The sequence below is a fragment of the Prionailurus bengalensis genome, chromosome D4, assembly GCF_016509475.1.
Source record: "Prionailurus bengalensis isolate Pbe53 chromosome D4, Fcat_Pben_1.1_paternal_pri, whole genome shotgun sequence".
In the NCBI taxonomy this organism is placed as follows: domain Eukaryota; kingdom Metazoa; phylum Chordata; class Mammalia; order Carnivora; family Felidae; genus Prionailurus; species Prionailurus bengalensis.
The window spans coordinates 79939543-79954365 of record NC_057359.1 but is presented as its reverse complement, the minus strand read 5'-3'; the positions used below and the strand labels follow the sequence as shown (position 1 = coordinate 79954365).

General features: G+C 49.1%; 1 protein-coding gene across 6 annotated transcripts in view; it reads left to right on the top strand.

The window, feature by feature from the left end:
* The first annotated feature begins 2240 nt into the window (after positions 1-2240).
* CDK5RAP2 (CDK5 regulatory subunit associated protein 2) overlaps positions 2241-14823 on the top strand; it is a 172390-nt gene continuing 159807 nt past the window's right edge. For 3 of the 6 annotated variants that reach the window (XM_043566251.1, XM_043566256.1, XM_043566255.1), the window contains exons 1-2: positions 2241-2482; positions 12168-12235. In XM_043566251.1, the coding sequence (XP_043422186.1) occupies positions 2424-2482; positions 12168-12235 (127 nt within the window). In that variant the 5' untranslated portion in view covers positions 2241-2423. The remainder of the gene's footprint in view (positions 2483-12167; positions 12236-14823) is intronic. The other 3 variants (XM_043566252.1, XM_043566253.1, XM_043566254.1) reach the window with 1 other exon arrangement.

Sequence of the window (14823 nt, the reverse complement as noted above, 5' to 3'; positions counted from 1 at the left end):
ATGCTGTTTTCTGGGTGTAGACCTCACCTCTCCCTCCTAGATTCTCAAGCGGAGAAAAATAAATAGGAAAGACGGGCGACCGGAAATAATCAGGGCATCGGAGTTTAGAGGGACCTGGGCGCCAGTCCCAGCTCTGCAACTGACCAGCAGTGAGACTGGGACTGGGTTATTTTTACCTCTTTTGGTCTCAGTCTTCTTATCTGTGGGTAAAACGGTGATGACGGTCGCACCTGTTCCAGAGGACTCTGCCGCGGGATGTCAGCGAGGTGACGCCTTGTGACAGACGCTCGAAATGTGTGAGTCCCCTCTCTCGTTTCTTTCCTCAAGCGCTTTTCATCTGCTGGATGGAAAGCTAGTTCTTTCACTTGGGAAGTGATGATTAGTAACTCAACCTCCCTCCCCAGGAACAGAATGGGTGGTGTCTCTGTGGCTTTGAAATAAACACAAAGAGCAGTGAGGTCCTGAGACATCCCTGCAGTCCAACCTTCTGATCTTAGAGATGTACGTGCTGTAAGGCCCGGAAGAGTGGTCTGCAGAGATCACAGAGAGTCAGTGGGCAGAACCAGGGCAGGCATCCTGCCCCCTCCAGCTGCCCTGCTTTTGGACACACTCAACTCTTTGGTTGAACTTAGCACCGTCCCAGGCGTCGAAGACTGCCCATTCCCTGGGCCGGGGCATCTGAGGTGCCGACTGGTTCCTGCCCACTCTCTCTTTCAGGCTGTTGTTTCGGGGGTTGTTGATTTAGGGGTGGGTGCAGAGCTGGTTAAGGAAGAGGAAAGGGGCAGGACCATGGGTTTTGTAGACTTGACTGAAGGTCATAAAGGATTGGGATGAGCGACTGACGGGATTACCATCGACGGGGCTACTAAAGCCGTCTCAGATCATCCTCACAGCCTCACTACAACCTTGCAGGACAGGTATTAACCCCCTTTTCCATACTGATGGGAGCATTCATTCAACATCTGTTTTAAAACACCTTCTGGGTGGCAGGCATAGTGTTGGGGACATAGCAGTGAATAATTCAGGACACAGTTTCTGCCTCCTGGAGTTTCCAGGCTACAGCAAGAGGAAGAATTTTTTTTAAAGCTTGTTATTGATTTATTTTTAAGAAAGAGATAGAGAGCAAACGGGGGAGGGGCAGAGAGAGAGAAACTTAGAGTCAAACACTTAACTGACTGAGTCACCCAGGTGCCCCAAAAGGAAGACTTTTTTTTTTTTTTTTTTTAAACACAGAAATACATTATTGCAAACTGTGATTGCCACAAAAGAAAAATCTGAGTTGCTAAGAATACAAGAAAGGCCTTGATTTACGTTAGGGGGTTAGAGAAGGCCTCCTTTGGAAAGTACACTTCCACTCAGGCATGAGGAAACTGAGGCAGAAGGAGGACTTATACATGATTACAGGGAAAGTCACCATCTACCTGCTCACCCATCTTTTCGGGTCATTTTCATCCAGGATCCTTCTGACCGCCTGCAGAGGAAGGTAGCAATGCTGAGATGGGGAGAGAAAGGTTGACTTCACTGACCCAGCTCTGTCAAAATTATCTGTGTTTAGTGATTGATCTGTGCGTTAAGAACGGCAGCCAGCGTTGTGGAGAGCCCCGGTCTAGTTGGCAGGAGCCGTGAGTGTGGCTGCTGTCGATACGCTTACCGTGCACGGCTTTGGGAGAGTCATTTCCTCTCTCTGGGCCTCAGTTTACTGATCTCAGGTGCGCTTGAGCCCTAAAAGGAATAAGGGATCCCTGGTGAGAGATTGGAGGAATGTTTCCGACCACTGGCTCAAAAGGATGAGCTTATTTGCTTCAACCTAAGTGTGCAAATGACTGCTTGAGGTGGGATTCCGCAGGTAGGCTTCTTCTCAAGTGACGCAGCCCGGGAAGCCTTTGGAGTTTCAGCTCGAGGCGGAAGCCTTTTGGAGGCACAGACTCTAAGGTTAGGGGTCATTATTCTAGAGAAGCACATACTGGGTTAGGAACTTCGAGGGTCGGGTTCCCGTCTCCCGCTTAAATTAACGGACCGAGGCCTGCCTTTGCCCTCAATAAAGATGGCGCGTGCCCTGGCCTCGGCCTGAGTGCCCTCACAAAAAATGGCAGCCTGCCTTTCTTTCCTTAGGCTTGCTGGGCAAGTGCGAACGCTCTTGCCCTTAGTCAAGATGGCACCCGCCCGCGCTTCCCTGCCCTGCCTCTGGCCCCTGCTATTCGGCTTCACCGCGCGCGCCTCGATGACCCCGCCTCGTTTCCGTAGGAAGAAGCGCCGGGAAAGATGGCGGCGGCTGCGGTTTGAATTCCAGCGGCGCCGCCAGAGTCCGAACAAGAGCAGGATCGGAGGGGGCGGGGACCTGGGGAGTCTGCGGGTCGCGACAGCCGGGGGAACCAGTTGGCGCCGCCGCCACGGACACCAACGCCACCACCTTCTCTGTGTCCATGATGGAGTCGGTGTTGGAAGAGGACGTCACCCTCCCCGGGACGCTCGGCGGCTGCAGGTGCGGCCCGGGCTTTGCAGGGGCGCGGTGACGCGGCCGGGATTCCCGCTGATGGGGGTACACCCTAACGGAGACTTGGGGGTTTGCTCTTGAGGGTGATTGAGGGCTTCCGGACGGGGGCAGTGTGTGGGTTGGGGTCTTGGGGTAGGTGTCTCGAGCACCTATAGCAGCTGGTACTGAGTGTGGGGTCGAGGGTGCGGGGTAGGGGTCCTGACCCGCCTCACACCTCCGTGGGGTTATTTCGAGACGTGCTTTGAAGAGGGTGTGAGGGTCAAGTAAGGGGTTTCCTAAAAGAGGGTGGCGAGGGGGACCTCTGGGGGTGTACCATTAGTAGGGGCTGGTTGAGGGGCGGCGCCCTTGGGGGCACGTGAGGTTCATTCTGATTTGGGGGTTTGTTTTCATCGTGGGGAGGTAGTTGGTTTGTCCAGACTTTGCTCACCGGCTCACTTAGTGGCCACCAAGACGGAGGCAGTGACGTGCAGCGGTTAAGAACCTTGGCCGGAGTTGGCCAGAACTGGATTCAGATCCCACTCTTTAAACCGACTAGTTGGGTGACTTTGGTAAAATGATTTAGCCTGTTTTCCCGTCTGTAAAATGGGACTAGTAGTAATATCTACCCAACGGAGATGGGATGAGGATTAAAAGAGAAGATGCCTTCCCAGTGCTTGGCACAGAACCGGTGCTTGAAAATTGATCCTGTGTTATCATTACATCCTCCTCCTCCTCCTCCTCATCAGTACTACAGTTTGGGGAATAAGGGCTGAGAGTGGCCTCCCAATGCACCTGTCCCAAGAGGCTGTTGGAGTCCACATTGCCGGTGGGGCCCGGTGGCTTTCTTTTTGGCAGGAAGGCCTGACAGAGCCCTAGCCTGCTCCAGGGCTGGGGCCCTTTGGTTTTCTGGGCCTCCTGCTGGAGAATGGGAAGAAGGATGTGGGCGAGAGCCCTGACTGAGAATCTGCAGTGTTTATCCAGCTCTGCCAGGGAGGGGCTGCTGGTTTTCGTCAACAGACCCTCAGTGAAAGGGTTCCCTCGTTATCTCCTGTGCAGTCCGGGGCAATTTTAAGAGTGACGTGGGCACAATTAATATTTATGCCTAGACAGCAGGCATAATCTGGTCCTATCTTGGGCAAACCTGGAGAGGCGGTTACTCTGTTTGAGAACCTGTTATATATCAGGCGCAGAGCAAGGCCCTTGGCAGCTTCTGCCTGATTGGATCCTGTGGTATAGTTCAGGTCCCTTTCTCTTCATCTTACTACCACCGCCCCAGTCTTATTTGGGGACGACCTCTCACCAGCACTGTCCTTGATACTAGACTTTGAAAGCCTTTTTAAAATGTGAATCTGATAGTCTGCTGCATTGTGTGTTTAATGCTTCTCTGTGCCAGTAAGATAAAGTCCATTGTTCTTCTGTCATCTCTTCCTGTCTCAGAGCCATCTGACCCACACCCAGGTGGGTTTCCATCCCAGTTCTCTGTTTAACAGCCCTGTGGTCTTGGGCAAGTCTCTCGTTCTTCGCTCGCGAGCCTCAGTTTTCATCATCTGTGAGATGGGTGAATCTGAAGGGGCTTTGGCCCGTGTCTGACACGGAGCAGCAGCTCCACGAGGAGCAGATCCTCCCCCTTGTCTCTTCTCCCTGCCTTCGTGGGACCCTGACTAATCTCTTCCCTGCTTCAGACCCTCCCTGGCTCCCCACGCCCCTCAGGGTGAAGTACTTTAATGTTGCTCCCAAGGTCCTTCATTAGCCTGGCCCCATTGACCTCACTACCTCCTTTGTCCTTTCTGTCCCTCCCTGTCTCCTCCCCAAACACTACCCTCTGCCTGGTTGCCAAACCCTTTGTCACAAATGGCCTTGCCTTGTTCTTTCTTACTGTTGGGCCCGTGTACTCGCTCTTCCTGCCGCCCGGGGTGCCTTCCCTGCTCCCCTTTGCCTTATTAAAGCCTCTTATTTTTCAGGTCTCAGTTAGATTTCAATGCCACGCCTCCCCCTCCCCCCCCCGCCCCGCCCCGGCCCTCTGCACACTTCCAGCCCCCGCGACCATCACTGACCCCAGTCCCTGTCCTTATTGACCTCACTGAGTTTTATTGACTGACGCTGCTCAGTAGAAATCTATCGTGAGCCACGTATGTAATTTAAACTTTTCCAGCAGCCCCGATGAGAAAAGGTAAAAGAGAAACGAGTGAAATTACTTCTAGTAATATATTTTATTTAACCCAATATTTCCGTGTGTTATCATTCTAACTCGCAAACGATAACAAAATTATTAATGGAATATCTTACATTCCCTTTTATGTTACAAAGCCTTTGAAATCCGATATGCAGTGCGCACTTAACGGCACTTCTTGATGTGGGTTAACCACATTTCACGTGCTCAGCAGATACCTGTGGCTGGTGGCTCCTGCCCTGGGCGGTGCAGGTATGACTGCGACGTGTCTGTCCCCCTGGTTAGACTCTGGCCTGTTTGAGAGCAGGGGCTGTGTTCTGTTCATCTTCGTGACTCCACTTCCCCAGCTGGTACCCGGCACATAAATGGGAGGTGACAGTTTTATCCTCTTTTTACAGGTGGGCACACTGAGGCTCAGAGAGGTGAGGTGGATGGCCTGGGGTCCCGCAGAAAAGCACACGATCGAGAGACCATTTAAATCGAGGCTTACTGACTCCAGAGCCTGGCTCTCGCTGTCCGTCCTGCCTTCGAATTAGTTCTCTGAACCAGTTCTGAGAAGACCGGGGAGATTTTAGGGAGCTACTGGCACTTGGACCGGCCCTGAAAGAGCGGCCGAAGTGTCCTGAGACAGATAGCTTCTCCATTGGATGGTCACGGAGCAAGAGAAAAACCCTGGGATAAAATCTCCTCTTTTTGTTCTACTATGAGCACCCTTCTGCTTGGTAATTTCCAAGCCCCAGTTTTAGAGACTAAACCGAAGTCCAGTTTGTCCTCAGGCTTTTGTTGAATCAGGTCAGTGTGTGTCATTCTCTCCAAACCTGGTCACCTGTGGGTGCCCCAGAGAGCTCCAGCCCCTTGAGAGTCAGGCTCCCATCTCAGGCCCGGGAACCTTGCCCAAGCTAAGGCCCTCGATTAAGTCCTGCCCGGGTCGAAAGAAACCGGGCTTTGTACTCAGGATGACTGGTTCTGAGTCCTGCTTCCCCCGGTAACTAGCCGAGTTGCTTTCGTAGTTCACTTAACCCTTCTGAGACCGAGTTTCTCTTCAGTGATAGTATCTATTTATTGGGTGACCATGTGGATGGAGCCAGGTCGTATGGATTATGTGCCTGAGACCCACTGGGGGTGCATGAAATGTTAGCTGTTTTTGTTTGACTGTTACGGCATCGCACTGTTTCCTGGACAGAATCCTCGGTGCCCACGACCCTGGATTTGTCCCTTTGTTTTTATGCCCAGGGTTCTTCCTCTCTCTAACTGTGAGCTTCCTAAGGCCCGGGCCCAGGCTTGTTCATCTGTAGGTTCCTTCAGTGCATGACCATTAAGTGCTTGCTGTCTGGTTAGGGGCAGACCGAAAGGAAATGTTTTCCTGTAAGTTTGTGCACAGTTGTACTTCGTCAGGCAGAGAATGCCTTCATGGACTTCTGTGGCAGGAGGTGGAAAAGGAAGATGGTGGAATGAAATTGAGGTGAAGGTTTGAAGGCTTGATCCGAGGCTGATCTTGGATCGCGTTCCCAGTGTGAGGAACCTGTTCCCGGTCCCCAGTATAAGCTGAGTAAGGGCCGGGAGCATGTCTGGCTTGATCCCGACTGTGTCTTCAGACCTAGAACCGCGTCTGGCTCGTAGGAGAGGATCAACAAATGTTTGTTGACTGAGTCGGTTTTGTTCACTCTCCAAAAAGATAAATACCATGTAAATACAGGCTCCATGTTTAGTAGTGAAATGCTCCTTTGTAATAGCTGTGAAAGAGGTGCACACCAGTGCACACACTGGTAGACTTTCTGGAACACAATTTGGTGTCAAAGATGTGCCCATGTGTGTTTTTCAAAAACCACTGTATTGAAATACAGTTTGTATGCCATAAAGTTCACCCATTTAAAATACACCGTTCAGTGATTTTCAGTATATTTACGGAATTGTCCCATCATCACCCTGATCCCATTTCCGAATGGATTCCTCGTCTGAAAAAGAAACCCCGTGCCCGCCCATCAGCCGTCACTGCCCGTCTTAGCTTGGGCTGCTGTAACAAAAATGCCGTAGACTGGGCCATGTACGGACAACAGAATATTTCTCCAGTTTCTGAGACTGGAAGTCCCAGGGTCAGAGTGCCAGCATGGTTGAGTTCTGGTGAGAGCCCTCTTGCGGGTTGTAGACTGCTGACTTCTCACCGTCTCTCCACACGTGGCGGAGAGCAGAGAGAGGAAGAGGAACCCTTGTGAGGGCACGAATCCCATTCCTGCGGGCGCCACCCTCCTGCCTTCATCTAACCCCACCTCCTCACTCATTCATTGGTTGATGACATTTGGGTGGTTTCTGCTTTTTTGGCTGTTGTGAATATTGTTGCCACAGACGTTTGTGCACCGGTTTTTGTGTGGGCCGGTGTTGTTTCTCGTGGGCACATATCTGGGGATAGAATGGCTGGGTCATGTGTTAACTCCGCGTATGTTCGACATTTGGAGGAACTGTCCAACACTTTTCCAAAGGGGCTGCACCTTTTTATGCTCCCACCAGCAGTGTATGAAGGCTCTTATATCTTCACAGCCTTGTGGACACTTCTGGTCTGTCCTTTGATCGTGGCCATCCTTGGCGTGACACGATATCTCACTGTGGTATCGTTTTGCATTTCCCTAACGACTAATGATGCTGGACAGTTTCTCTTATGCTTTCTTTAGCCGCTTGTATACGGTTCACCCTTGAACAACGTGGGGGTTGGGGGTGCGATGTCCCACGTAGTGGCAAATCCACTTGTAACTTTTGACTCCCCCCAAAACTTAACTACGAATGGCCTATTGTTAACTGGAAGTCTTAGTCATAACTTATACAGTCGATTAACACATATTTTGTGTGTTATATGTATTATATACTGTATTCTTACAGTAAAGTAAGCTAGAGAAAAGAAAATGTTATTAAAACCACAATGAAGAGAAAATACATTTACGGTACTGTTCGGTATTTATTGAAAACGACCCCGTATACGTGGACCTGCGCAGTGCTACTGATGTTGTTCAAGGGTCCACTGTCTTTTCAAATCCTTTGCCCCTTCAAAATATGTGAATATATTTTGACCTAGCAATTCCACTCCTTTTTACCTTAGAGAAATTCTCATGCATGTGCACAGGGAGACCTGTATGAGGATATTCATAAAGCATTATTTGTAAAAGGAACAAGTAGGAAACAAATTGAATTACCGTCAGGGGATCGGGTAAACACACATCCTTTCCAAAGTGTATTTCAGACTGTGACCCATTGACAGCTCATGAAATTCAGTTTAGTAAGTTGCAGCCAGAATTAAAAAAACAGAACAGTACAGAATGGAAAGCACTTCAAGAATCAAGGCTAATATATTTCCGTCTATGGGTCATGGTCAGTAAAGTTTGAAAAACACTGCTGTTCGATGCTTTGTGGGAGTTAAAGCATGAAGGTAGATCTGTTTGTACGGTCATGAAAACATCTTCAGGACACATAAAGAAAAGATGCTGCAGAATAAGACACACAGTTTGATTGTATTCGTTTTGTTTTTAAGCCACACACACAAAACTATGTCCCTATGTTTGCAAGTGCATAGAAAAAAGCCTGGAAGGAAGCTTGTCTTGCTGACAACAGTGGTTACCTGTTAGGACGGGGCTATGATGGGGAGTCGTTACCTCTGAGGAGGGGGCTACTAAGAGGAATAGTCCAGAGCTTTAGGCTGGTCGGTATTTTTTTTTCCTTCCACTCCCTTCATCCATATGCCCCTTCCTCCTACCCCTTCTCCTCTGACAGCTACCGGATTGTTCTCTGTGTTTATGGGTCCGTTTCTGCTTTTTTGTTTGTTTTGTTTTTTAGCTTCTATATATAAGTGAAACGGTATGGTATCCGTCTTACTTTGACTTATTTCACAGAGCATGATACCCTCTAGGTCCATCCCTGTTCTTACGGTGTTGAGATCTCATTCTTTTATACAGCTGAGAATAGTCCATTGTATGTATAGACCTTATCTTCCTTATCCATCTTTCAAGGGGCACTTGGGCTGCTGCCATATCTTTGGCTATTGTAAATAATTCTGCGATAAACATAGGGGTGCATCTTCTCAAATTAGTGTTTTCGTTTTCTTTGGGTAAATGTCCAGTAGTGGGATTACTGGGTCATGTGGTAATTCTAATTTTAATTTAAAAAGTTTTTTAAAATGTTTATTTATTAAGAAAAAAAAATTTTTTAATGCTTATTTATTTTTGACTGAGAGGGAGACAGAGCATGAGCAGGGGAGGGCCAGAGAGAGAGGGAGACACAGAATCCGAAGCAGGCTCCAGGCTCCGAGCTGTCAGCACAGAGACCGATGCCGGGCTCGAACCCATGGACCGTGAGATCATGACCTGAGCCGAAGTCGGATGCTTAACCGACTGAGCCACCCAGGCACCCCTCTAGTTGTAATTTTTTGAGGAACCTCCATACTGTTTCCCACAGTGGCTGTACCGGTTTGCACTCCCACCAGCAGCGCATGAGGGTTCCTGTTCCTCCACGTCCTTGCCAACACTTAACTTCTTTTCTCTTTGATTGTAGCCATTCTGACAGGTGGGAGGTGAGACCTCATTGTGGTTTTGATTTGCACCTCCCCTGATGATGAGTGATGACGAGCATCTTTTCATGTGCCCGTCGGCCACCTGTATGTCTTCTTTTGTCTGTATTTTCTGTATTTATATATTTCTTCTCTAAGAATACATAACACGTAACGAGAAGTGGGTTGTCAAGAGGCAGACAGAGGTGCACCTGCTGTAATTGTTTTCTGAATGTGATGCCCGGTTCTATTCCCAGCTCTCCCAACGCCTTATCAACGAGACGCTTAGTCCTCTAGACCTTGTTGGGTCTTGTGGTGTGAATGGACGGTGCCTGCTGCCACATACAGCACAGAAAGTGACTGTGCCTTTTGGGTGGCGGTAGGACCAAGACGGGAGGGCGAGGTGGTGAAGCACAGGTGAGCGTCTCTTCATTTGCTCGACAGAGAGTCCATAAAAAGCAGCCTCAGCGACCGTGCCCTGTGCCGATCACTGGAAGTCCTCTGCCTGGGTTCGTTTGGAACTCGCCGTGTCTTCCCTGAGGAAGGTGTAAGGGGCGCCAGGGCGGTGTAGAGATTAAGGGCATGGGGTTCGAAATCAAGCCAGCTTCGGTCTTTTCAGCTGACTTTTCTGAGTTTCTGTTTTCCTCATTAAAAAAAATGGCAGCCTTCAAAACCGCCACCTGCTGTAGAAGGGCCATGGTGAGGCTTCAGTAGGAGGCTGCCCATCCTAGTGGGGTGCTCGTTCACTGTGGGTGCCCCTGCAGGGAAGGTTGTTAGATTATGCTCGTAGAGAAATGTTAGATAAAGCTCGTATGGGAGCTTTGGGCGGCCTGGGCACAGGTTAGCGGTGACACGGACACAAAGAAACCTGGATTTTGGTCTCTGCTTTGCTGATAACCCCTTGTGATTTTGAGCAAAGAGGTTCCTTCCCCTTTCTGCGCCTTAGTCTCCCCCCATCAATACCATGATAAGATTGTACCTCAGCCCTCTGCTTTCGCTTGCATAGTTCTGATTTCAACCTAGGCCTAAGGCTAAGAGTGAATGATCCGAGTGGGGAGAGGGAGCTACTTGAAGCCGGAGGGTGGCTAGAACTGACTGGAGATTGCAGATGACAGAGATTCATAGCATTTTAAAAGTGGGTATGTAAAACCCAAGTGGAAATTTGGCAGGAACCAGGCAGGAACTTCTGCATTAAATAGCGGTTTCTTTTAATAATTGGGATGTCAAATGTCATTTTTCAGACTTCATTGTTTGCCTCTTGGAAACTTGTCTGAGACCAAATTCTTTGGCTTTGCCTGCCGTGTAGTTTTCAACCGTGGTTGATCTTGGCTTGAGTAACTGATGGGCCATTTCAGCCAGTGGTGGTAAGTTAGTGGCTGTGGTGGAGAGAACCCAGACTGGGAATGTAAGACCAGACGTAGGCTAAACTTGACCGGTAAGCTGGTGTATGACTTAGGGCCCCTGGGCCACCATCTGCAAAGAAGGTGGGGGTCGAACTTGATTTTAACTTTTATTATTCAATTTAGAGAATGGAGTGTCTCCTTCTACTGATTCTTATTAGAGGGAATGGAGAATTATAGAAAATTAAAATGGAGGAAATCTCTCCCATTTTCCTACAAATGAGGATTTTTAATATTTTTCTTTGTCTTTTAATGGATGTATAGCCCACCTAGTTTCCAAGAAGGATTTGAGGTGACCCTAGTGTACATGTATTTAGTTTTTCATAGTTGAAGGCACATTCTACTGAAGTTTTTTCTCAGTTATCTTTACAGCAGACACATATTATGTAATCATTCCTGTGATGTTGGAATTTTGTGATCTCCAGTTTTTTGCTCGGTTCTGACCACAAAGATCTGTTGCCAGCTCCACAATTTGGTGATCAGGCAGAATTGTCCTAGGAACAGGATGGATTTGGATTTAGAAACATGGAGAGAACACTGCTGGGAAGGCAAGCTGAGTGTCCCTCAGTCTCTAGTTGATAGCTTGGGACGGGGAAGCATTATTGGGGGTTAGACAGAAAAGGCTTGGGTTCTTGACTTGGTTGCTGTGTGACTCTGGCCGGGCCACTGAAATTATCTACGCCGTGGTGCCCCCCTCTGAAAACGTGTGGCCTCTCGGGCAGCTCTCACGACGGTAAATCTTTTGTAAATTACAAAGCACTGTATGTTTCATGGTGACAGCAGTATTTTGCTCCCATTTAAGGAGTGCCCACAATATGCCAGGTACCTTGCTGAGCACTTTGTGTCTTGTTTGATTGCCAATTACTTACGATGTAGCTGCTGTTCTCCTTTTAGGGAGGAAGGAAGTGAGGCTTGGAGAGGTATATGGCAGAGCTTCGAATAGAATCCGGGGTAGTGTCTTTTGTGTCAAACCACGCCTCCTATTATGGCTTAGTTTTCTGTCAGTGTCTTCAGATCCTCACTTAACCTATTTTTATAATTCAACCGGTAAAATTTCTTGGATCAGTGAATTTTGCATTTTTATGTGACATTCTTAAGGCATCTGAATTGGTGCCTACGTCTTGGGAGCTTATTTTTGGTTGTGAAAAGCGTATTAATAGCGATAATACTAAGAATGACACAACCAGTAGGTAACCATTTATTGAGTATTGTGTGCTGAGTGTTATAAACATTAACTCATTTAGTGTTTACAGGTAGAGGGTTGGTATCCCCATGTAAAATACGCAGTGGGACTCAGAAACACGTTTATAGTTGACAAAGTGCTTCTGCACCGAGCACATGAATGGCTCACAGAACACTTGATATACAAATGAATGAATGAATGGATGAATGACCATCCTTACTGAAGGTCACTCAGCTATTAAGTGTTAGAGCCCCAGAGCCTGAGTTCTTAACCTCTGCGCTTCACGTCTCCCGGGTCACTCAGCTGTGTGTCCCTCATTGGCTGCGGCCTGATGATTGTCACGTGCAGTCCAGGCAGTCCTGACGGTCTGTTCAAACACTAACTCATCTCCTCCTGCACATGCTCTCTCCTAGTGGCCTTGTTCCCAACTTACCAGACGACGTGGATGGCATCAGCCCCATTGCTGGTTTGGGAAATGGTGGTAAGTATACAAAGCCGGTCAGTCTCTTGAGTAAGAGCGAGGGAAGTAGACACTAGACCATGAAGGCCTTGTGGCCTTGAGCCTAGGACTGGGCTTCGATGTCTCTGGGGCCCAGGGCCTCCCCTGGCATGGCCAGGTGCTCCCCGTGGGCGCTCGGTATTTTATATACCTACTGAGTTGCTGTTCACCTCCTCTCTTAAACACTGGCCTGGAGGAACTGATGTCCTCCAGGCCCTGTTTCGGGAGTTTTATTTGTCGCCACCAGACGCGAAGAGATTCAGCCGGTGTTTGCCGAGCCGAGCGCCTGCGCGGAGGCTGCGTGTCGAAGTGGTGACCTGGTCAGGTGTGGAGGGCCTGCTTCCCCCTGCTGCCGCGTGGCTGCAGGCCCTGAGCACTGCCCTCTGAGCGCGGTGTGCCAAGGCCTTCCCGGCAGGCCGCTGGCTTCCATCTGCTGGCCGAGGCCCAGCATTCCGACAGCAGCCTGCCCTTTGGAGACAAATAGTTGGTCAGACCACGGGACACGGTGCCGAGGAAATAAGCAGTCTGTTGTGCGGAAGCTGGGTTGCGAGGAGCGTCTCTGCTGGGCAGCTCGGCTTTTGCTAAGCATTCTTCCCAAGTTTTGTTTCTGAAAGAAGCGAATGCTATTATAAGTATCTTTGGGAAGTGCTAATAATTTGCCTTTTTAAAAATATCTGAAGAGATATTTTGACTTGTGGGTTGTTTTTTTTTTCTCTTTTCCAAAGCGAGGCGACGTGCAGAAGGAAGTTTTTAGAACAGACAGTGTAAGTGTCCTGAGGTTTATTTCTGGAGAACACTTAAAGGCCACCCTCAGGTTTTCCTTCAGAACCTGTTAACTTCTACCTTACACACAAAATCCAGCAACCTCTATCCTTCCTGCGGAGAATTGACGGGCCTGCTCCTTGCTTCGGTCCACAGTGTTTGTACATCGCTCTGTGCCCAGCCCGGGGCTGAGCACTGGGATCCAACCTTGAACGTGGTCACAGTCAAGCCTAGAAGATAGTTCAACAGAGAAGTGTCATGACAAATCATATAAAAAAAGGTGCTGGGAGGGAGGATGAGGGGGAGGCGGTCAGGCAAGAGTTTGTTAAGACATTGATACTGGAGCTGAGACTTGACGAACGAGTAGGACCTAGATGGGGACGCAGTCCTTGGTGGCAGAGCACGGGGTGTCTGAGAGCCAGGAAGACAGATCTGTGTGCCCTTGTCTGCTACGCAGGGTTCTTTACAGTGTGCCCCTGCCCACCTCCACCTCCGAGCCTCTTGTGCCCACTGGTTTCTGAACGCCATGCCTGCCTCTAGGCCTTTGCCTGTGAAGTTTCTTCTTCCTTTTGCCTTCATCTGCCTGCTGCCTCTTTAAGACTCACCTCAAAGCTCACCACCTTCTTTGGCTCTCCCCAGGTTCGCTTTGGTGTTCTTTCCTCTCTGGAACTTACACATTTCACTTACTTCATTTATTCCTGTTGATTGGTGACTTTAAAAACCTCCAGAATCAGACCCCTTCTTCCCTGTGTATCATCTTACTACCTGTGCTAAGCCACCGTGATCTCTGGCCTGGATTGTTCTAGTACTCTGGCGGTACCCTTGTCTCCCTCTAAGCTCCTTTCAGTCTGGTCTCGGCGAGGCAGCCCGAGGGAACCTGTCGAAACTCAAGTCCAGCCATGTTCCTCCGTAGCTTGGAGCCCTCTGGTGGCTCCCCAGTCCCGAGAAGAGCCTACAAATCCAGGCACAGCCTGCCCCCCAGCACCTCCCTTACATCCTCTCCTGCGGTCCCATTGTTTAGTGTCCTCCAGGCCCCTGCGGCTGGTTCTTACATCCACTGGGCACCCTCCCACCTCAGTATCTCCCTTTGCCCTTTTCTTCAGGTCTGCCCAGAGGACACCTTCTCAGCGAGACCTTCCTGATTTAGCCACCTTACTTAAAATAGCAATCCTCACCCCACCCTGGATATTTCCAATCCTTTGCCACTGAATTTTTCTCCATAGCATTTATCTCTTTTTAACATACTATCTAATTGCCCTCTCATTTTGTTCATTGTCTGTCTTCTCTCTTGAGACTGTCAGCTCTATTCGTTTCGTTTCCTGACGTGGCCACATCTAGAGTGGTGCCTAGCAGAGAGGAGGCCCTCAATGCATATTTGTTGGAAGAATGGATTCATTCATTTACTCAGTGCACGTTTCACCCAACACTTAAAAAGCACCAGGCACTTTCTACAGCATGGTACCAGTTTGTCTGCATCTCTGTCTTGCCTACTAGATCGAGAGCCTTTAGGCGGGATCAGTGTCTCTCTCACCATTGTTTCCCCAGCACTAGGATGGTGATTGGCACAGAGTAGGTGTGCGATGAATGTTTGTTGGAGTAGAGGAGCTGTGAAAAGCTTTGGGCGGTGGCAAAGTCTGTAATCGCCCTAAAGCAAGGATGGGGCAGTTTTCAACCTGTTGCCTGCTTTTGAAAACACTTCTTGGAACACAGCTTCCTTACTTATGAATTGTCTGTGGCTGTTGTGCTCCAGCAGAAGAGTTGACCAGTTATGACAGATTTTAGGCTCTGCTTATGGCCTACAGAGCCTA